At 41.6% G+C, this 24,282-nt stretch overlaps 1 protein-coding gene across 8 annotated transcripts in view; it reads right to left on the reverse strand.

Annotated features, from left to right (window-relative positions):
• Positions 1-2,890: 2,890 nt before the first annotated feature.
• The window catches only part of PLEKHB1 (pleckstrin homology domain containing B1), a 113,207-nt gene continuing 91,815 nt past the window's right edge, over positions 2,891-24,282 (reverse strand). For 5 of the 8 annotated variants that reach the window (XM_056561212.1, XM_056561211.1, XM_056561208.1 and 2 more), the window contains 6 exons: positions 22,751-22,793; positions 20,009-20,161; positions 15,851-15,956; positions 11,216-11,255; positions 9,308-9,407; positions 2,891-3,609 (listed from right to left, as the gene is read on the reverse strand). In XM_056561212.1, the coding sequence (XP_056417187.1) occupies positions 3,476-3,609; positions 9,308-9,407; positions 11,216-11,255; positions 15,851-15,956; positions 20,009-20,161; positions 22,751-22,787 (570 nt within the window). In that variant the 5' untranslated portion in view covers positions 22,788-22,793 and the 3' untranslated portion in view covers positions 2,891-3,475. Of the gene's footprint in view, positions 3,610-9,307; positions 9,408-11,215; positions 11,256-15,850; positions 15,957-20,008; positions 20,162-22,750; positions 22,794-22,954; positions 23,193-23,426; positions 23,450-24,282 lie in introns of those variants that run through there. The other 3 variants (XM_056561207.1, XM_056561209.1, XM_056561206.1) reach the window with 3 other exon arrangements.

Below are 24,282 nucleotides of genomic sequence, written 5' to 3' on the forward strand. Positions count from 1 at the left end.
ACAAAAAGGTTAGTGCAGGATCATTATAGGGGTCTTTTTTCGTATGTGTATATTTAGCACTATCCTATATTGACTCTTTGGGTGTATATCTCCAAAAATAGACTAATTATACATACATATATATATATTAATGAACTGTTCAGAAAATAATAATCAAATAAATAAATTATATATATATTAATGAACTGTTAAGAAAATAATAAACAAATTAATATATATATATATATATATATATATATATAATTTATTTGTTTATTATTTTCTGAACAGTTCATTAATATATATATTATTTATTTATGAACTGTTCAGAAAATAATAAACAAATAAATAAATAATATATATATATTATTGAACTGTTCAGAAAATAATAAACAAATAATATATATATATATATATATATGAACTGTTCAGAAAATAATAAACAAATTAATATATATATATGTATTTAATTTATTTATTATTTTCTGAACAGTTCATTAATATATATATTTATTTATGAACTGTTCAGAAAATAATAAACAAATAAATAAATAATATATATATATATATTACTGAACTGTTCAGAAAATAATACATCAATAAATATATATATATACTGTTCAAAAAATAATAGCTATGCACCAAATACTACACGAGCGCTGGTTGCTCAAATAATCTGTCATAGTGTAGTGTGTTATATATTGTAGCTTAGTTGCTCGAGTGGTCATGTATCACTCCATGTGTATCAAAGACTTAAATGTGCACTGTTAGATTCAAAACCTTTTATATGTTGTACATCTTGCCAAAACATTAACCTTTCTAATATACTTCATAAGAAAATTTTATTTCCTTTTTATAAAAATTATGGGTATTAAAAAAAAAGGCCACTAGGGGTCCCTATACATCCAGAACATAATACTGTCCGACTGCAGCGTCATCTTTGTCCCAGCTAAAGCACAGGCTGGGAAAAAGTCCAGGAAGTGAGGGCGGGACTAGCACTCCTCTATGCTCACTCCTGTCCTATCAGACTGCAGCATGAAAACAGAGAGGAGGGGGTAACAGAGCAGCCTGCAGTAATTGGATGAAGAGACCCAGCACAGCACAGCAGCCTCAGGGAGGAAGATGAGTCATGCAGATTGAGGACACGCCCCCTCCAGAGCAGAGCATGGCAAACCAAGTGAGCAACAGAAAGAAGGTATTTGTGAGAGAAATATAGGTGCTAGACACATGAAAATATATATGCACATGATCAGGATTAGGTACTGAGTAACATATAACATACTCAGTATATGACAGGTAGGCTTTAATGCATGCAATTATAATAAGAAGTAATTTGTTTCCCCCCCCCCAGGGCTATGTGGGTCTTTCCAAAGAAATCTTGACAGCCCAATGTACCCCATGTATGTCCAAAGTGATGAAAGAACTGTGTAAAATAATTAAAATGAAACAGTGAAGAACTTCTGTATACCATCTCCTGTATACCATCTGGTAAAGAGGTTTAAGAAAACTCTAAAATCCATGTTGAAAAACATTGTCGTCCAAGATGGTAAAGATTGGAACTGTTACCGTATTTATTGTTCTTAGTCAACGAAGTTCCCCAGGCCTCTATAGGGTTTTCACTGTTTGAATTGTTGTATCGCCTTGGGTATTTGGTATTTAAATCAAGAATTACCTAAATATATTGGTAATTGTTAACAAAGATGGTAAAGATTGGATCTGTTACCATATTTGTTCTCAATCAGGGATGTTCCCCAGGCCATTACAGGGTTTTCAGCATTGAGAATTACAAAAATATATTGGTAATTGTCAGGAAAGATGGTAAAGATTGGAACTGTTACCGTATTTGTTGTTCTCAGGGTTTTCACTGTTTGAATTGCTGTATCGCTTCTGGGTATCTGGTAGCATAATCGAGAATTTCCAAAATATATTGGTAATTGTGGACAAAGATGGTAAAGATGAACTTTTACCCTATTTTTTCTCAATCAGTGATGTTCCTCAGGCCATTACAGGGTTTTCAGCATAGAGAATTACCAAAATATATTGGTAATTGTCGGCAAAGATGGTAAAGATTGGAACTATTACCTTATTTGTTGTTCTCAATCAGGAAGTTCCCCAGGCCTCTATTGGGTTTTCACTGTTTGAATTGCTGTATCGCTTCTGGGTATCTGGTAGCATGATCGAGGATTTCCAAAACATATTGGTAATTATCGACAAAGATAGTAAAGATTGGAACTGTTACCGTATTTGTTGTTCTCAGTCAAGGAAGTTTCCCAGGCCTCTATAGGGTTTTAACTGTTTGAACTTTTACTGTATTTGTTCTCAATCAGAGAAGATCCCCAGGCCATTACAGCAATTGCCGTTTTCAGCACTTGATTTGTTTTACAGTGGACGCCCTCAAGGCTTGCTTGATGTGGCTAAGGAGACTTGGGAGTCGGAGGCTACCCCATATAGAAGTATAATTGATCATGTTGCACAAAAATTTTCAAGGTAAAGCAAATAGTGAAAAAAACTCTTGCAGAGAGCCCGTGAGACCCAAAGAAGTGTGTACAATCCCCATAACAAACCTCTCCTGCTCTGGAAAGTTCCTGACACGGACAGAGGTGTCAGCAGAGAGCACTGTGGTGAGACTGGAAAGAACCACACAACTTCCTGTGGAGCATACAGCAGCGGATAAGTACTGGAAGGGTTAAGATTTTTATATAGAAGTAAATTACAAATTTGCATAACCTTCTGGCACCAGTAGATGGGTAAAAAGAAAAAAAAATCCCACCTGATTTCCCCTTTAAATTACACAGGTTCTTAAATACGTCCCCCCCCCCCCCTTCCAATAACTTCGCATTCATGGTCCTTGGACCTTTACACCAATATTATCACCCTATACTCAGACAAAGGTGACGTCTTTTATTTCATAAATTAAAGATTTACATCTTTACAAATCTCAGTACCGTCCCTTTAAATTTCCTTTAAAGCTACAGAGGAAAATTAGGATAATAACGCAGCGTCACAAAACTAAGAGAATAGTAAAGCTGCACGATAAGGAAGGGTTAATTAATCCAGATTGTGCAGGAAGTTTTGCCCTAGGCCAGTGGTCTCCAAACTGTGGACCTCCAGATGTTGCAAAACTACAACTCCCAGCATGCCCGGACAGCCAACGGCTGTCCGGGCATGCTGGGAATTGTAGTTTTCTAACAGCTGGAGGCACACTGTTTGGAAAACAGTGGTTTAAAGTGACTTATGGTGCTATTATGTTGTGTGATGCAATGTGGCCGTAACCTTACTACGGCGGGTTTTGTCTGGGCATCATCAGGGGGTGGCACCAGCAAGCCATGGCACGCTGGGTCTTGCCACCTTGTGGTGAGGACTACTGAATGATGCAGATGGGACGTGTAAGATCTAAGCTTTATTCACAGCTAGCGGGAATCATAATTATATGCCAGATAGAGGGCGCCACCGGCTGCCATGACCGTCCCTTTCGCCAGCCCTGTTTCCCTCTTCCTTAAAACCAACATGGCAGCCAGATGAGGGAGCTGAGAGCGGAGGTGGTGAGGGCCCCGGCCAGCAAGCCCAGCGCCATCTGTTCCCCAAATGAGTCACGGTCATCCCTGATGAGAACGTGCGCCACCCCGGGACCTAGGAGAGCAAAAAAATAAAAATAAAATAAATAATTGAAAAAAAAAAAATAAATCACTAATTGTCTGCTCCAGCTAATTTTGTTACAATGTATCAGTGTAGTGATAACATGCCCCGGAACTTTAGACTGAGACTTATACATTGTAACAAGCTTGCAGCTGTATGAGCCAGGTTAGGTCAGAAGGTTTTACAATTTTTTTATTTTATTTTTTTGTCTGCAAATAGTGTTTCATTCACTGACAGCAAGCAATCATTTTTTTTTTTTGTAAGGTGATTTTGAAACAAGACCAGTAGATGGCGGTATAATCCTTCACATTGAGGAGTGCATGCAGCGAATGAGCTACTTCCCTGTATGTCCGTGTCTCTCAATTAGTGTGCCTCCAGCTGTTGCAAAGTCAAAGGCTGTCCGGGCATGCAGGGAGTTGTAGTTTTGCAACAGCTGGAGGCACACTAGTTAGGTTCTACGTGACTTTTTGATCAATTTCTATACATTTTTTTCTGAGCAATCAGCAATTTTCTTCTTTTATTTATTTATTTATTTTTAAACCCTTATGTCTTTCACTGTATGGGATCATATATTTTAATAGTTTAGACATTTTTGCATGCTGTGATACCGAATATGATTATTATTATGATTATCATCAAAATTTATTACTACTTATTATTATTTTATTGCTATTTTTATTATTATTTTTAATTCTTTTTTTTTAAATTTATTTAAATTTAATTATATTTTTATTTACCGTATTATAAAAAATAATAATAATATATATATATATATATATATATATATATATATATATATGTTACAGTTAAAACTGGTTTTAAGTTAAAACTAATGTTTCCTGGTGAAAACCAGTTTTGACTGAATGCCTTTGTGAAAACTGGGATTTACTGCTTTTCCCTAGTTAAAACCAGGTTTTTACTGAGTGCCTTAGCTAATGCTAATACAAAAAAACGAATGTTGTATCCTATATGTTATACCGAATTTTGTTGTATCCTTAACATATGTTATGTTAATTCCCATTTAACACTTTTAATTGCTTTTAACTAATTTGTTTTACTCAAACAGGTTTCCCTAGTTAAAACTAGTTTTAAACTAAATTCTACGATACATACCAGATAATACCCTCTGAATCATCTAATATCTCCGCATCATCAGGTGCCCGACTAGGGGCGTTGCTAGGTCTCCAAAAGACCAAGGTCTAGAGCCCATAGCACAGCCACGCCCCCCAACCACACCCTCAGACACGCCTTAACCACGCCCTCAGACACGCCTTAACCACACCCTTAAGAGAATGCATGAAGCATTATCAGGGACATTACTCCCTCATTCTGGTGATCAGTGGGTGTCCAAGCAGGCAGGCCTCACTGATCACCTAGCTATTCCCTATCATGTGGATAGGGAATCATTTAAAATTTTGGGAATACCTCTAAGAGCAATGGCTGATGTGATGTGATCATAAATAATCAATTTTGGTGTTTGGAATTTTTTTTTAAAGTTTACTCCGTTCACCGTGTGGGATAATAAACATATTTTCAAAGAACGTATTTTCAATACCAGATATATAGTGTTGTTTTTTTTAAATTATATTTTCACCTTTTTTTTACTTGTTAAGGACACAGGGCGTACCTGTACGCCATGTACATGCTTCCGTGATATAACGCATCATATGGGTTGGTCCCGGGACCTAGCAACGCCCTTGTCCCATGTCTAATTCCGGACATCACCGATTGTGGTGATGTCCGGTATTAACAACTTTGATCGCCATGTCTAAAATGTATAAAAATGCTTCCCAGCAGCTCAGTTGGGCTGATCAGGACCACCGCGGTAAAACCGCTGTGTCCCGATCAGCTGAGGACACACGAGGAGGATCCCTACCTTCCTCCTCGGCATCAGATCGGTGATTGATTGCTCCATGCCTGAGATCCAGGCTGGAGCAGCAGAGCGCCGATAACACTGGTCAATGCTTTGCTATGGCATAGCATTGATCAGTGTCTGCAATCAAGGTATTGCATGTTATAGTCCCCTATGGGGGCTATACAAGTGTAAAAAGAAAAAAAGAGTTAATAAATATGATTTAACCCCTTCCCTAATAAAAGTTTGAATCACCCCCCTTTTCCCATTAAAAAAAAAAAAAAAAAAAACTATGTACAGTGGGGATTAAAAGTTTGGGCACCCCAGGTTAAAATTTTGTATTAATGCGCATAAAGAAGCCAAGGAAAGATGGAAAAATCTCCAAAAGGCATCAAATTACAGATTAGACATTCTTATAATATGTCAACAAAAGTTAGATTTTATTTCCATCATTTACACTTTCAAAATAACAGAAAACAAAAATATGGCGTCTGCAAAAGTTTGGGCACCCTATTAATATCTTGTACTGCCTCCTTTGGCAAGTATCACAGCTTGTAAACGCTTTTTGTAGGCAGCCAAGAGTCTTTCAATTCTTGTTTGAGGTATCTTTGCCCATTCTTCCTTACAAAAGTCTTCCAGTTCTTTGAGATTTGTCTAATCTGTAATTTGATGCCTTTTGGAGATTTTTAAATCTTTCCTTGGCTTCTTTATGCACATTAAAGGACAACTACAGCGACATTACAATTATCCCCTATCCACAGGATAGGGGATAAGTGTTTGATCGCGGGGGGTCCGACCGCAGGGACCCCCCCCCCCCCCCCCGATCTCCCTAATGGGGCGCCGCCATAAGTGCTCATGGTGAGCGCTAAGGTCCGTAGCGTCGACCTAGAGGTTGACGGTGACGCTCCGTCTCCTCCCTGTCCCCATACAGTTCTATGGGGGATGCGGGGAGGCACGAATGCTGCCTCCCCGCCTCTCCCATAGAGATGAATGGAGTAGGCGTGCCGGCCGCAACGTCATGCTGCGGCTGGCACTCCCCCTGCACGGGACAGCCACGGCCCCCGATCAAACACTTATAAGTGTTTGTAACGCTGCAGATGTCCTTTAATACAACATTTTTACTTGGGGTGCCCAAACTTTTGATCCCCATTGTAAATTAAAATAAATGTAAACATATGTGGTATCGCCACGTGCGTAAATGTCCGAAATATAAAAATATATCATTAATTAAACCACACGGTCAATGGCGTACATGTAAAAAAAATCCAATGTCCAAAATAGCGTATTTTTGGTCACTTTTTTTACCATTAAAAAAAATGAATTAAAGGCGATCAAAAAGTCCCATCAAAACAAAAATGGTACCGATAAAAACTTCAGATCACAGTGCAGGTCGCCGTATATGGAAAAATAAAAAAGTTTAAACGTATACATTTTCCTGCATGTAGTTATGGTTTATATCAGAAGTAAAACAAAATCAAACCTATATGAGTAGGGGATCATTTTAATCGTATGGACCTACAGAATAAAGATAACGTGTCATTCTTACCAAAAAATGCACTGCGTAGAAACGGAAGCCCCCAAAAGTTACAAAATGGCGTTTTGTTTTTTTTTCCCAATTTTTCCCACAAATATTTATTTTGGAGATTTCGCCGTAGATTTTTTTTTTTGTAAAATGATCGATGTTACAAACAACTGGTGGCACAAAAAACAAACCATCATATGGGTCTGTAGGTGCAAAATTGAAAGCGTTATGATTTTTAAAAGGTAAGGAGGAAAAAACGAAAATGCAAAAACAGAAGGGGTTAATGGGAAAAGGTGATGATTTTTATTTCTATTGGGGGGGGGGGGGGGGGGTTATATATTTAAAAAAAATTTATGTTTTTTTCTACCTGGCTGGTTTGCAAATTAAGAGTGAACATCATGCATTTTTTTCTTTTTTAACCCCCTATGTGCCGTAACTGTACGCTGAAGTGAGTAAAGTCTGTCTGCTGTGAGGAGATGCTGTTCTACCCCTCTCCGCACCTAGTCGAAAGGCTGAAATCTTCTGAGACCGCGGTTATGCGCGCAGGGTGGGAGAACAGCGGGGCTGACAGGAGAAAGGAGCATCATGTCCCTTCCCAAAAGCCACCGCTGTCTTAAAGCAGTGGTGGCAATAAAAAAAAGCATCAGCCAGAGACCCGGGGCTGCAGCCCTGTTAGCTCCCCCTAGCTACGCCCCTGTGCCCGACTACCTTCATGCATTACAGTCATTTCAGTCAAACTCATTTTCTCAGTTTTAACGGTGTCATTTTGTTCTAGCTAGTTCTCTCGTTTAAACCAGTTCAAACTGGCATTGGGGGAGATTTATCAAAACCTGTACAGAGTTGTTCTGTTTCCCATAGCAACACCATCAGCTCGCTTCTTTTATTTTCAAAAAGGCCTCTGAAAAATGAAAGGAGCGATCTGATTGGTTGCTATGGGGTTGATAAATCTCCCCCATTCTGTTTTTGATCATCAGTAAATTCTAGTTTTCACGAAGGTGCTCAGTAAAAACTGGTTTCAACTAGGGGACAGCAGTAAATACTAGTTTTGACAAAGGCAAAGAGGGGCTTATTCACTTTTTAAGACTTTGTTTTACTATTTATTTAGCATTTTTTAAGATGCCATATGGAACTATTAATAACAATCTTTCGATTGCTTTTACTGTTCAGTGCTATGTGTTGCCATCCCACTGATCAGTTATATCGGCGATCAACTGGTACAGCCTGTCTGTGAGGGCAGACTATACAAAAAGATCCCCGGAGGAGCACAGTGCAGGTGAGAAGACCTCCGAGCACTACCGTATTTTTCGCCAAATAAGACGCACTTTTTCTTCCCCAAAACTGGGGGGGAAAAGTCGGTGCGTCTTATACGGCGAATACACACCTATCGCGGCGGTCCCTGCGGCCATCAACGGCCGGGACCCGCGGCTAATACAGGACATCACCGATCGCGGTGATGCCCTGTATTAACCCTTCAGACGCAGCGATCAAAGCTGACCGCCGCGTCTGAAGGGAAAGTGACACTAACCCGGCTGTTCAGTCGGGCTGTTCGGGACCGCCGCGATTTCACCGCGGCGGTCCCGAACAGCCCGACTGAATAGCCGGGTTAGTGCTTACAGGACACAGGGGGGGACCTTACCTGCCTCCTCGGTGTCTTCTCCGTTCAGGGATCCCCTGTATGGCTGGCGCTCTCCTTCCTCGTCATCACGTCGTCGCGTACGTGTGTCGGCGTGCGTAACGACGTGATGGCGGCAACGGAGAGCGAGGATACCCGGCCGGCAGCAGAGACGTTCCAGAGCGACGGGGACGCGGCGACAGCGATGGAGCGACATCCCGGGTAGCGGTCACCTCCTATGCAGTGGTCTTCAATCTGCGGAAATCCAGATGTCGCAAAACTACAACTCCCAGCACACCCGGACAGCCAACGGCTGTCCGGGCATGCTGGGAGTTGTAGTTTTGCAACATCTGGAGGTCCGCAGGTTGAAGACCACTATTGGGTTCAAAATCTTTATTTTTTTAAGATTTTGCCCCTAAAAATTGGGTACGTCTTATATGCCGGTGCGTCCTATAGGACGAAAAATACGGTACCTTCACTCATCGGACCCCCGTGATCGTGATGCGGGGGATCTGATGAGTGTCACTAAGCCCCGCAACTGCTCTAGATGTTGTGATTAGTATTGATCAAAGAATCTAAAGGGTCAATAGTTCAACATCAGTGAACACAAGATTCGTCGGTCACACGGGGTCTGACTAATCTGACACCATTGTAGTAGTTATTTAATGGACTATTCTTAACAATCTAAGATATCTGAGGGGCGTACCGTAGCCGTGTCCGCAGTAGCCATGATTGACATACATGGCCTGATGGGAATTTACTGGAACAGTATGGTAGTTGTCATCATATGGATTATATACGTACACCTGGAAGAGAGAACAGAGCAGGTATCACTGAAGAGAAAAAGTAGTACTTTTTATGTGTACAGTATGGTGGAACTATTTTATGTGTACGTATAAAGCTGCAAGTTGTATGTACGATATAGTGGTAGTATTTATGTTTATGTATAAAGTGTATGATATAGTAATACTATTTATGTGTACCTTATAGCAGCATTATTTATGTGTTCAGTATGGTAGAACTATGTGTACATATAAGGCTATGTTCACGCCTCGGAATGTCCGCATGGAAAAGCTCTGTGGGCGCCGGCACTAGACCCCACAGGAATGCGCTGTCTCATAGACGGTTATGCATTCCGTGCAGGGTCCGCAGAAAGAATGAACAGGTTCATTCTTTCTGCGGACACGGAAATCGGAATTTCCAGCCCATAAACATCTGGCATGGAAATTCCGACGTGTGAACATAGCCTAAAGCTACAATTAATACGTATGATTTAGTGGTTCTATTTATGGGAAACCTATAGCAGCATTATTTCTGCGTACAGTATGGTGGAAATATTTATGTGTACGTATGAAGCTACAATTTATATGTACGATATAGTGGAACTTTGTGCGTACGTATAAAGTTACAATTTATGGGGGAGATTTATCAAAACCTGTCCAGAGGAAAAGTTGCTGAGTTGCCCATAGCAACCAATCAGATCGCTGCTTTCATTTTTGAAAAGGCCTGTGAGAAATGAAAGAAGCGATCTGATTGGTTGCTATGGGCAACTCAGCAACTTTTCCTCTGGACAGGTTTGGATTAATCTCCCCCCATGTGTCTAATATAGCGGTTCTAGTTATGGGTGCCTTATAGCAGCATTATTTATGCAGCTTTATTTATTGTAAAGCTGCAAGTTATATGTACAATATAGCGGTACTGTCAATGTGTACATATAAAACTACAATTTATGTGTTTGATATAGTGGTTCAAATTATGGGTACCTTATAGCAGCATTATTTATGTGTTCCGTATAGTAGAACTATTTATGTGTATGTGTAAAGCTACAATTTATACGTACAATATAGTGGTACTATTTATGTGTACGTATGAACCTACAATTTATATGTATGATATAGTGGTACCTTATAGCAGCATTATTTATGTGTAAAGTATGGTAGAATTATTTATGTGTACGAATAAATGTATAATTTATTTCTATGATATAGTGGTACAAATCCCAAGTTTTTTTGTCTGTAAATAGTGTTCTGTTCACTGACAGCAAGCGATTTTAAATCAAGACCAGTAGATGGCGGTATAATCGGTATAAGATGCAGCAAATGAGCTGCATCCCTGTATGTCTGTGCTTCCGAACCAGTGTGCCCCCAGCTGTTGCAAAACTACAACTCCCAGCATGCCCAGACAGCCAAAGGCTGTCTGGGCATGCTGGGAGTGGTAGTTTTGCAACAGCTGGAGGCACACTGGTTAGGAAACACCTGTCCAGCTTTGTTTTTTTTTTTAGAAAAATAATTATATGTATCTTATAGCAGCAGTATTTATGTGTACAGTATGGTAGAATTTTTTATGTGTACAAATAAATGTATAGTGATACTATTTACTGCATGTCTACTTTATAGCAGCATTATTTATGTGTACAGTAAAATTGAACTATTTTAGTATATAATATAGCGTTAGTTTTTATGTTTACCATGTAGTAGAACTATTTATCTGTACAGTGTGGCAGAATGATTCATCTGTACCTTATTTCTATTTTATTTCATTATGTGTACATATTGTTGCCGCTCTATATGTTCATATGGTGAATAGACACGGTAAATATATATAACCCACTTACCGGATGAGATCTTGCGTCCAGTAATGCAAGCTTCCAAGCTCTTGAAGAAAAAAAATATATATATACATATATAAGATTTATGTTTATGTATAAAGCTATAATTTATGTGTATGATATAGTAATACTATTTATGTGTACCTTATAGCAGCATTGTTTATGTGCTCAGTATGTGTACATATAAGGCTATGTTAACGCATATGGTATATACACACACATTACATACATGATGTCTTTTCAATAGCAGCCTGATGCGAACATGAAGGACCTGTAGTGGAATGAGCGTTGTCCTGTGGAGGCAGCACAATAGTTCAGCTGTATTTTATTTCTTTGCTATGTGTACAGTTTGGTGCCATTATATATGTTGAGTATCAACAGAGCTGCGGCATTATGTCTAGACAAATATTCAGTGTTACACAATGCACAAATGCTAATCAGACATATGTCCACACAGCTAGTATATAGCGTACAAGTTATGTTACAGTATGGTGGAACTAAATTTGATTATGGTAGAGTAGTACTATAAATGTGTACAGTATGGCAGCACTTTTTATTTTATACATATCAAAGGTATCATTTATGTGTATGATAGAGTGGTTCCTATTTATGTGTATGATATAATAGTACTATTTATGTGTATGATATAGTGGTACTATTTATGTGTATGATATAGTGGTTCCTATTTATGTGTATGATATAGTGGTACTATTTATGTGTATGATATAGCGGTACTATTTATGTGTATGATATAGTGGTACTATTTATGTGTATGATATAGTGGTACCATTTATGTGTGTGATATAGTGGTACTATTTATGTGTATGATATAGTAGTACTCTTTATGTGTATGATATAGTGGTACCATTTATGTGTATGATATAGTGGTACCTTTTATGTGTATGATATAGTGGTACCTTTTATGTGTATGATATAGTGGTACTATTTATGTGTATGATATAGTGGTACTATTTATATGTATGATATAGTGGTACCATTTATGTGCATGATATAGTGATACTATTTATGTGTATGATATAGTGGTACCATTTATGTGTATGATATAGTGGTACTATTTATGTGTATGATATAGTAGTACTCTTTATGTGTATGATATAGTGGTACCATTTATGTGTATGATATAGTGGTACCATTTATGTGTATGATATAGTGGTACTATTTATGTGTATGATATAGTGGTACTATTTATGTGTATGATATAGTGGTTCCTATTTATGTGTATGATATAGTGGTACTATTTATGTGTATGATATAGTGGTACCTTTTATGTGTATGATATAGTGGTACCATTTGTGTGTATGATATAGTGGTACTATTTATGTGTATGATATAGTGGTACTATTTATGTGTATGATACAGTGGTCCCTATTTCTGTGTATGATATAGTGGTACCTTTTATGTGTATGATATAGTGGTTTTATTTATGTGAATGATATAGTGGCACCTTTTATGTGTATGATATAGTGGTACTATTTACGTGTATGATATAGTGGTACCTTTTATGTGTATGATATAGTGGTACTATTTATGTGTATGATATAGTGGTTCCTATTTATGTGTATGATATAGTGGTACTATTTATATGTATGATATAGTGGTTCCTATTTAAGTGTATGATATAGTGGTACCTTTTATGTGTATGATATAGTGGTACTATTTATGTATATGATATAGTGATACTTTTTATGTGTATGATATAGTGGTACTATTTATGTGTATGATATAGTGGTACTATTTATGTGTATGATATAGTGGTACTTTTTATGTATATGATATAGTGGTACTATTTATGTGTATGGTATAGTGGTACTTTTTATGTATATGATATAGTGTTACTATTTATGTGTATGATAGAGTGGTACTTTTTATGTGTATGATATAGTGGTACTATTTATGTTTATGATATAGTGGTACTTTTTATGTGTATGATATAGTGTTACTATTTATGTGTTCCTTATGGCAACATTATTTATATGGACAGTATACTAGTACTATTTGTGTGCATTGTGTAGCTTATTTATCTGTTCAGTATGGCAGAATTTTTTATTTGAATTTTATTTATATTTATATATACAGTTTGGCACTTATGGGACACTAACTAAGCTTGCGATATTAAGGTGTCTATAAAAAGCAAAAATCTTGCATAGTAATTGCCGAGGTTTCGGGCTTACTGCGCATGTGCGAGATTTCGCTCTGGGCTGTGGGTGATGTAACAGCAAAAGAAATACATAATAGTTTTCCTTTAACTGATGCAATAACACAAAAGTGGACACAGTTGGTACACATCTTTTTTATTTATGTTACAATATGCTATTATTATTTATGTGTATGGTATAGTGATACTAGTTATGTGTATAGCATAGGTATACTATTTATGTGTATAGTATAATGGTACTATTTATGTGTATGGTATAGTGGTACTATTTATGTGTATGGTTTATTGGTACTATTTATGTGTATGGTATAGTGGTACTATTTATGTGTATGGTATAGCGGTACTAGTTATGCGTATAGCATAGGGATACTATTTATGTGCATAGTATAATGGTACTATTTATGTGTATGGTATAGTGGTACTATTTATGTGTATGGTATAGTGGTACTATTTATGTGTATGGTATAGTGGTACTATTTATGTGTATGGTATAGTGGTACTATCTATGTGTATGGTATAGTGGTACTATTTATGTGTATGGTATAGTGGTACTATTTATGTGTATAGTATAACGGTACTATTTATGTGTATGGTATAGCGGTACCATTTATTTGTTCCTTAGCACTATTAATGTGTTAAGTATAGTGGCACTATTTTTCTTATTTTTTATTTTGCTTTTCAAACACACAAACAGCTGAAAATCCCCCAAAAAAACATCTCAAAACATTGTCAGGGACAGAATACAGTTTTCAGGCAACATGAGCACAATTAAACTCTGGTTGGTAGTTTAGTGGTATTATTTATGTGTACTATGCAGTGGATTTATTACAGTGTGGCAGCTCTGGAGTATAATACAAGATATAGCTCAGGATCAGTACAGGATTAGTAATTCAATGCATGTACATAATGACCTCACCAGCAGAATAGTGAGTACAGCTCTGGAGTATAATACAGGATACAACTCAGGATCAGTACAGGATAAGTAATGTAATGTATGTACTCAGTGACCTCACCAGCAGAATAGTGAGTACAGCTCTGGAGTATAATACAAAATATAGCTCAGGATCAGTACAGGATAAGTAATTCAATGCATGTACATAATGACCTCACCAGCAGAATAGTGAGTACAGCTCTGGAGTATAATACAGGATACAACTCAGGATCAGTACAGGATAAGTAATGTAATGTATGTACTCAGTGACCTCACCAGCAGAATAGTGAGTACAGCTCTGGAGTATAAAACAGGATATAACTCAGGATCAGAACAGGATAAGTAATGTAATGTATGTACACAGTGACCGCACCAGCAGAATAGTGAGTACAGCTCTGGGGTATAATACAGGATACAACTCAGGATCAGTACAGGGTAAGTAATATAATGTATGTACACAGTGACTCCACCAGCAGAATAGTGAGTGCAGCTCTGGAGTATAAAACAGGATATAACTCAGGATCAGTACAGGATAAGTAATGTAATGTATGTACACAGTGACCTCACCAGCAGAATAGTGAGTACAGCTCTGGAGTATAATACAGGATATAACTCAGGATCAGTACAGGATAAGTAATGTAATGTATGTACACAGTGACCTCACCAGCAGAATAGTGAGTACAGCTCTGGAACATAATACAGGATATAACTCAGGATCAGTACAGGATAAGTAATGTAATGTATGTACACAGTGACCTCACCAGCAGAATAGTGAGTACAGCTCTGGAGTATAATACAGGATATAACTCAGGATCAGTACAGGATAAGTAATGTAATGTATATACACAGTGACCTCACCAGCAGAATAGTGAGTACAGCTCTGGAGTATAATACAGGATATAACTCAGGATCAGTACAGGATAAGTAATGTAATGTATGTACACAATGACCCCACCAGCAGAATAGTGAGTACAGCTCTGGAGTATAATACAGGATATAACTCAGGATCAGTACAGGATAAGTAATGTAATGTATGTACACAGTGACCTCACCAGCAGAATAGTGAGTACAGCTCTGGAGTATAATACAGGATATAACTCAGGATCAGTACAGGATAAGTAATGTAATGTATGTACACAGTGACCTCACCAGCAGAATAGTGAGTACAGCTCTGGAGTATAATACAGGATATAAAACAAGACAAGACCAAGTATCACTATAGAGGAGATTTATCAATCCTTGTGAAAAGGATCGGTGCAGCAGTTGCCCATAGTAACCAATCAGATCCCAGTTTTCATTGCTGAGAACCCTTTTTAAAAAAATGAAAGCTTAAATCTGATTGGTTGCTATGGGCAACTGCTGCACTGGTCCTCTGCACAAGGAATGATAAATCTTCCCCGTAACTTTTTTATGACAGAAAAAACAACAGCATAAGAAATCATAAAGAAAATGCTACAAGGAAAATAAAAAGATAAGATGAGCCGGGTTATCTGAGTACAAGGACTCTGCCCTCTCTGTGGTCCCAAATACTTACACCGCATCGTCCTCACTCTCTGCGCACAGCAACAGCCGGGAGTGATCCCTCAGATCTACTGTCAGCAATGACTCCTGCTCACTGCCCTCCGGAGGCTGAATATCAGCTGGAGAGACAAGACATTCTTTATTACAGCCCTGATAGATGGAAAATAATAATATATATATATATATAGACACTGCTCAAAAAAATAAAGGTAACACATAAACAACACAATGTAACTCCAAGTCAATGACACTTCTGTGAAATCCCACTGTCCACTCAGGAAGAACACTGATTGACAATCAATTTCACATGGAACAGACAACAGGTGGAAATTATAGGCAGTTAGCAAGACACCCCCAATAAAGGAGTGGTTCTGCAGGTGGTGACCACAGACCACTTCTCAGTTCCTATGCTTCCTGGCTGATGTTTTGGTCACTTTTGAATGCTGGCGGTGCTTTCACTCTAGTGGTAGCATGAGACGGAGTCTACAACCCACACAAGTGGCTCAGGTAGTGCAGCTCATCCAGGATGGCACATCAATGCGAGCTGTGGCAAGAAGGTTTGCTGTGTCTGTCAGTGTAGTGTCCAGAGCATGGAGGCGCTACCAGGAGGCAGGCCAGTACATCAGGAGATGTGGAGGAGGTCGTAAGAGGGCAACAACCCAGCAGCAGGACCGCTATCTCCGCCTTTGTGCGAGGAGGAGCAGGAGGAGCACTGCCAGAGCCCTGCAAAATGACCTCCAGCAGGCCAAAAATGTGCATGTGTCCGCTCAAATGGTCAGAAACAGACTCCATGAGGGTGGTATGAGGGCCCGACGTCCACAGGTGGGGGTTGTGCTTACAGCCCAACACCGTGCAGGACGTTTGGCATTTGCCAGAGAACAACAAGATTGGCAAATTTGCCACTGGCGCCCTGTGCTCTTCACAGATGAAAGCAGGTTCACACTGAGCACATGTGACAGACGTGACAGAGTCTGGAGACGCCGTGGAGAACGTTCTGCTGCCTTCAACATCCTCCAGCATGACTGGTTTGGCGGTGGGTCAGTAATGGTGTGGGGTGGCATTTTTTGGGGGGGCTGCACAGCCCTCCATGTGCTTTCCAGAGGTAGCCTGACTGCCATTAGGTACCGAGATGAGATCCTCAGACCCCTTGTAAGACCATATGCTGGTGCAGTTGGCCCTGGGTTCCTCCTAATGCAAGACAATGTTAGACCTCATGTCTGGAATGTGTCAGCAGTTCCTGCAAGAGGAAGGCATTGATGCTATGGACTGGCCCGTCCATTCCTTAGACATGAATACGATTGAGCAAATCTGGGACATCATGTCTCGCTCCATCCACCAACATCACGTTGCACCACAGACTGTCCAGGATATACAAAAAAAGAGGATTGCAGCAGCACACATTGGTCAAAAAATTTGAGGCTCTTAGCGCACTTTTTGATCAAAACGCATCCCCCATCCACCACGGGGAGGTGGCCTCATTTAGGATGGGACCCTAGCACAAATTCTGAGCCTAACGCTCAAATATCACCTCACCTCTGCTGGGCATATAGCCTCTGACTGGGTGACATGCTGGATCCATAAAATATTTAAAACACCACCTGTGAAAAAGGGGGGAGGGGTGCACAGCTATAGAGGGTGCCATTCCCCCTGAGTTATACAAACAGCAAAAAGAAAAATAGCCAGCACAACAACCTAATACACGGGTGCACACTGCTATGGCATATAAAGAGAATACAAAAAAAAAGGATTGCAGCAATTTTAAATTGTTTGTGGATCCAGCAGGTCACCCAGAGGCTATATGCCCAGCAGAGGTGAGGTGATATTTGAGCGTTAGGCTCAGAATTTGTGCTAGGGTCCCATCCTAAATGAGGCCACCTTCCCGTGGAGGATGGGGGACACGTTTTGATCAAAAAGTGCGCTAAGAGCCTCAAATTTTTTGACCAATGTGTGCTGCTGCAATCCTCTTTTTTTGTATACTCTGTATCTGCCATAGCAGTGTGCACCCGTGTATTAGGTTGTTGTGCTGGCTATTTTTCCTTTTACAGACTGTCCAGGAGTTGGTGGATGCTTTAGTCCAGGTCTGGGAGGACATCCCTCAGGAGACCATCCTCCACCTCATCAGGAGCATACCCAGGCGTTATAGGGAGGTCATACGGGCATGTGGAGGCCACACACACTACTGAGCTTCATTGGGACTTGTATTAAGGACATTACATAAAGTTGGATCAGCCTGTAGTGGGGTTTTCCACTTTGATTTTGAGTGTGACTCCATATCCAGACCTCCATGGGTTGATACATTTGATTTCCATTGATAATTTTTGTGTGATTTTGTTGTCAGCGCATTCAACTATGTAAAGACGAAAGTATTTCATACGATTATTTCATTCATTCAGATCTAGGATGTGTTATCTTAGTGTTCCCTTTATTTTTTTTGAGCAGTGTATGTACAGCTGGTATAAGTTATATATCTCCTGTATATAGTGATGGACAATACTGCCATAACCTGGGTATATACTGTATATAATTATATATGTACAGCTGGTATAAGTTATATATCTCCTGTATATAGTGATATGGGCCATGCTGGTATAGCCTGGTATATACTGTATATAATTATATATGTACAGCTGGTATAAGTTATATATCTCCTGTATATAGTTATATGGACCATGCTGGTATAACCTGGGTATATACTGTATATAACATATATATACAGCTGGTATAAATTACCGTATTTATCGGGGTATACCACGCACCGGCCCATAACACGCACCCTCATTTTACCAAGGATATTTGGGTAAAAAAAGTTTTTTACCCAAATATCCATGGTAAAATGAGGGTGCGTGTGTGCGCCTGTATACCCCGATACACCCCCAGGAAAGGCAGGGGGAGAGAGGCCGTCGCTGCCCGCTTCTCTCCCCCTGCCTGTCCTGGGGTCTAGAGCCCTGTTGCCGGCCCTTCTCTTCCCCTGGCTATCGGCGCCGCTGCCCGTTCTGTCCCCCTGACTATCGGTGCCGGCGCCCCATTGCCGGCGCCGATAGCCAGGGGGAGAGAAGCGGCGCCGACAGCCAGGGGGAGAGAAGGGGCAGCGGCACCCATTGCCGGCGCCGCTGCCCCGTTGCCTCCCCTCATCCCCGGTGGCACAATTACCTGTTGCCGGGGTCGGGTCCGCGCTGCTGCAGGCCTCCGGCGTGCGTCCCCTGCATCGTTGCTATGCACGGCGCAGCGCTCTGACGTCATGCGCCGCGCCATGCAGCACATAGCAACGACGGAGGCCTGCAGCAGCGCGGACCCGACCCCGGCAACAGGTGATTATGCCACCGGGGATGGGGGGAGGCAACGGGGCAGCGGCGCCGGCAATGGGTGCCGCTGCCCCTTCTCTCCCCCTGGCTGTCGGTGCCGGCGCCCCATTGCCGGCGCCGATAGCCAGGGGGAGAGAAGCGGCGCCGACAGCCAGGGGGAGAGAAGGGGCAGCGGCACCCATTGCCGGCGCCGCTGCCCCGTTGCCTCCCCTCATCCCCGGTGGCACAATTACCTGTTGCCGGGGTCGGGTCCGCGCTGCTGCAGGCCTCCGGCGTGCGTCCCCTGCATCGTTGCTATGCACGGCGCAGCGCTCTGACGTCATGCGCCGCGCCATGCAGCACATAGCAACGACGGAGGCCTGCAGCAGCGCGGACCCGACCCCGGCAACAGGTGATTATGCCACCGGGGATGGGGGGAGGCAACGGGGCAGCGGCGCCTGCAATGGGTGCCGCTGCCCCTTCTCTCCCCCTGGCTGTCGGCGCCGCTTCTCTACCCCTGGCTATCGGCGCCGGCAATGGGGCGCCGGCACCGATAGTCAGGGGGACAGAATGGGCAGCGGCGCCGATAGCCAGGGGGAGAGAAGGGCCAGCAGCAGGGCTCTAGACCCCAGGAAAGGCAGGGGGAGAGAAGTGGGCAGCGACTGCCTTTCCTGGGGGTGTATCGACGTATAACACGCACATATACTTTAGGCTAAAAATTTTAGCCTAAAAAGTGCGTGTTATACGCCGATAAATACGGTATATATCTCTTGTGTATAGTGATATGGACCATGCTGGTATAACCTGGGTATCTATCATTATATAATAATAAATCTGCTGACAGTATATACTAGTATGTACTAAAGATTATATAAAATTTTTTGGCTTACCTCCGCACTCTTGCCCGGACCTGACATTCACACAGTTAAATTTCAGTAGTATGCGTTCCTCGATGTTTCGGCGACTCTCATCAGGATAATAGACTAGACCGCCATCCATCCATAGGTCAAACCAGTGCTTCTTCCATCGACGCAAAGCAGAGCCTATAGTCAATTGTGGTGAATACAGTTTTTAGATGAGATATAGGTGGCCCCATGGTTTCAAAAACTTAATTGGTCAAGTTTAAAGACATCCTTTTATGGGTCAGTAAGGACCGTGACGCACACAATGCTGAATAATCCTCATTAGTTATGTGTCGATATGAAGTGTTGGGGTCAGTGGTTGACTCATTACTAATAAATTTGGGATTATAAACAGGGACATTGTTATACAGGTTTGAGTCATACCTGGGCCCTAAAAAGGTCCAAAGGCCCTTTTGCCACATAAGAAGACACCAGTATTACACATAGCACATTGTAGATAAGGGGCCTGTTACAAATTTTGCACTAGTGCCCCGCTGTCATGAAATGGGGGGCGGCAGGGAGTAGTGAGCCCTTAGCTGTCTCTAAAATCCACTCTCCCTGCCTACTTTCCCATCTGCCTTAAACGATGGATCAACAACTTGGAGTCGGTCCTTTCCTTGCGCTAAAGTGCATGGGCGACGAAGTCAACAAAACAAATGGAACTGTACAAGGTCGGGGAATAAGTCAGGAACATAACGGCAATACAATAAAGCAAAAAACAGGTATATCAAGACAGGATATAGCATACTAACATACAGTTCAGAAACCGGGGTCAAGATTAACGGCAGATATGAATATATGAACATGACTAAATAAGAGGATAAGTTTACAGAAGATAAAACCAGGAGATGCAGGGGATGAACAGGTTAACAATGTCAGAACACTAAACGGATCAGGAAATCAACAGCACTGTTCACACTGAACTCAACAAGGAACACACTAGACGCCCCACTTCAATAATGGAGGGACATCAATACCAAAGCCAAATAGGCTCCTAGCCTGTGGGCACTCCACTGAGTGATCAGGATACTGGCCTAGGAGGAAACAAAAATCCTAAATACACTCTGGTACAGGCACAAGACTCACTCACTCCTAGATAGACGGAAACGCACAAGGCTCAGAACAGGATTCTATCCCAGGAGATCCAGGATCAAACAAGGTCAAAACAGGACTGAAAAAATGTGAACACGTACTAAGATATATTAAGGTAAACAGACAAGTGCAATACAGAAATATAAAACCCAGACAAAGGTACTCAAACAAGACAAGCTAAAATCTACATATCAAACAGGACAGATAACCATGGTTAAAACTCAGGACATGTGCTCAAACAGACATTGCTACATCAAAAAGACATGGTCAGAGCCAAGGTCTAATAACCACCCCAGAGCAGCACCGGAAGGGGCCTCAAATATTCTCCCAGTGCTGAAATCAGGAAGGTTAACTCTTTCCATCCCAGGGACCATTAACACAGAAACTGTTCAGACACAAACCTAATGTCTGAACAGGACCCAAAGCAGAAAAATACAAAATACGGATGCCGCGCATATTATATTGGTGGACATCCCACTTCCCATAGCTTGACTATCCCATTTCGTCCCACCTCCCTTAGCTAGCCTATCTTGTTACCATTCTGCCAGTAGGTGTCACCATCTCCACTCAGCATAACTTGAAATGCTTGGGCCCCAATGCAAAATGTATAAGAAGGGCCCCCACTTACCATAAACCATTGATACTGAGGTCTTCTTACGTGGCAGAGAAGCCTTTGAGACCCCACAGCAAACGGCTGTCCAGGCATGTTGGGAGTTTAAGTTGCAATTTTGCTCTTTATTTTCTGTTCAGTCTGTCAGATTAACAGACTGGGAAGGGGCGTTCCCCAGCAGGCGTGACATCATCTGAAGCCAAACAGGGGAGAACTTCCTCCCTCATTCTGCTACACACAGCCCAGAGTAGTTCAGTGAGAGATTTGCTATGATTGGATAAGGCTGCACACACACCCCTCTGCACTCCATACAGCATTTCTTGATTTTGGACTTCTGCCAGGCCAGCAGAAGTCCAAAGTCTGTGCAAGAGATGGGGGGAAATGTGCTCTGGACATGTAGGAGACACCTAGTGGCAGCTTTTTTAAACACAAATAAAACATAGAAAACTTTATTTTTTTAAACAAAGTACATTGAAACGATTTTTTTTATTTACCATAGGGAGTGCAATAGAAAAATTAGTTTTAATGAGAGTGCCCATTTAAGGGTCCTGTGGGCAGTCTTAATCAGTGATAGATAGTTTTCTTTACAGGGCCACCCACTGGACTCCTAAGTTACTAGTCCTACTGAATCTTTCCCAAAAAATATCCCAATCTGCTCAGTTCTTCCTGCTGGACAGCTTTCTTTGTGGGACCGCCCACTGGACTCCTGACCCAGGACAAGCAGACGTTTAGATTAATACATTACTAGTGCTACTGAATCTTTTCTTACAAATATATATTATCCTGCTCAGCTCCTCCTGCTGTATTACATGATGCCCACTGCCTTCAATATGATGGGTTCCCTTTTAATGTTGACGCCCAGGAATAATGATTGCTCATCCTCTCTGATCCCAATGGTTCTTTGACATGAATTCTGGAGAATATTTAGCACCAGAGCTCCACCTTCTACATTATGGCACCCATATTCCTCACCAACAACCCTGACAATAGAGTAACACAGCCATATTGGGGTAGGAACCTTCACTTACTTTGCCTCCAGAGCCACCCACTCTTCACCACAGCCATCCCCACCTGCAAGAGACATCACAGTAAGAGTCATTTACCACCGCCGAGTGACAGCCGAAATTATTACAAACAATACGATACCATGAGATGTCTGCAACATTACAACTATTGTAGGAGCTCAGTGCGTATAGATGCTCTTGAGGTTCTTGTGTATGCCTTGTGCTTACCTGTTTTAGCAGATGTGGCAGGCATGAGAGTTCAGCCATATTCATTCACACAGAATCACAGAAATGATTTCCTAATGCTGCATACATTTACCCATGAATCCTCTGGCTTTGCAGAGAGAAGGGGGAGACCCATGTGACTCTCATGTTGGTTGGTGTCATTCTTCAGGGTGTGTTCACATGTTTCACAGCATTTTTGTAACGTATTTTTACTGCGTTTCGAACATGTTTACTGATTGATTTGTGCAATAGCAGAAATAGTGCCATTGTCATGCAATAAAAAAAAAAATAATCACATTTAGGGTCTATTCATACAGTATTCTGCACATGTTTAACGTGCAGATTTGATGCTGTGTTAAATAAATCTGCAGCAGAATCCTGTACGTGTGAATAGACCATAATACATTAAAAAAACTTGTGTTTTTTTGTGTAGAAAAAAAGTGTTAAAACAGCCTCAGGGGAGGTGTATATTTACTATATATCTTGATCCTACAGAGATAGCAGCAGTATATAGATAGAGCTGGAGGGGAGGTGCATAACTAATATATATATATCCTGATCGCATATAAATAGCAACAGTTTATGTCACGATTCGGCTTACAGGTAGTGGATCCTCTGTGTCAGCGAGGGATTGGCGTGGACCGTGCTGGTGGACCGGTTCTAAGAGGCTACTGGTGTTCACCAGAGCCCGCCGCAAAGCGGGATGGTCTTGCTGCGGCAGTAGCAACCAGGTCGTATCCACTAGCAACGGCTCAACCTCTCTGACTGCTGAGAAGGCGTGGGACAGAAGGACTAGGCAGAGGCAAGGTCAGACGTAGCAGAAGGTCGGGGCAGGCGGCAAGGTTCGTAGTCAAGATGGATAGCAGGAGTTCAGGTAACACAGGCTTTGGACAACACTAAACGCATTCACTGGCACAAGGCAACAAGATCCGGCAAGGGAGTGCAGGGGCAGTGATGTGATATAGCCAGGGAGCAGGTGGAAGCCAATTAAGCTAATTGGGCCAGGCACCAATCATTGGTGCACTGGCCCTTTAAGTCTCAGAGAGCTGGCGCGCGCGCGCCCTAGAGAGCGGAGCCGCGCGCGCCAGCACATGACAGCAGGGGACCGGGACGGGTAAGTGACTTGGGATGCGATTCGCGAGCGGGCGCGTCCCGCTGTGCGAATCGCATCCCCGACGGCCATGTCAGTGCAGCGCTCCCGGTCAGCGGGACCGACCGGGGCGCTGCAGGGAGAGAGACACCGTGAGCGCTCCGGGGAGGAGCAGGGACCCGGAGCGCTCGGCGTAACAGTACCCCCCCCCCCCCTTAGGTCTCCCCCTTTTTTTGTCCGA

Source organism: Hyla sarda, chromosome 2 (assembly GCF_029499605.1).
Source record: "Hyla sarda isolate aHylSar1 chromosome 2, aHylSar1.hap1, whole genome shotgun sequence".
Taxonomy (NCBI): domain Eukaryota; kingdom Metazoa; phylum Chordata; class Amphibia; order Anura; family Hylidae; genus Hyla; species Hyla sarda.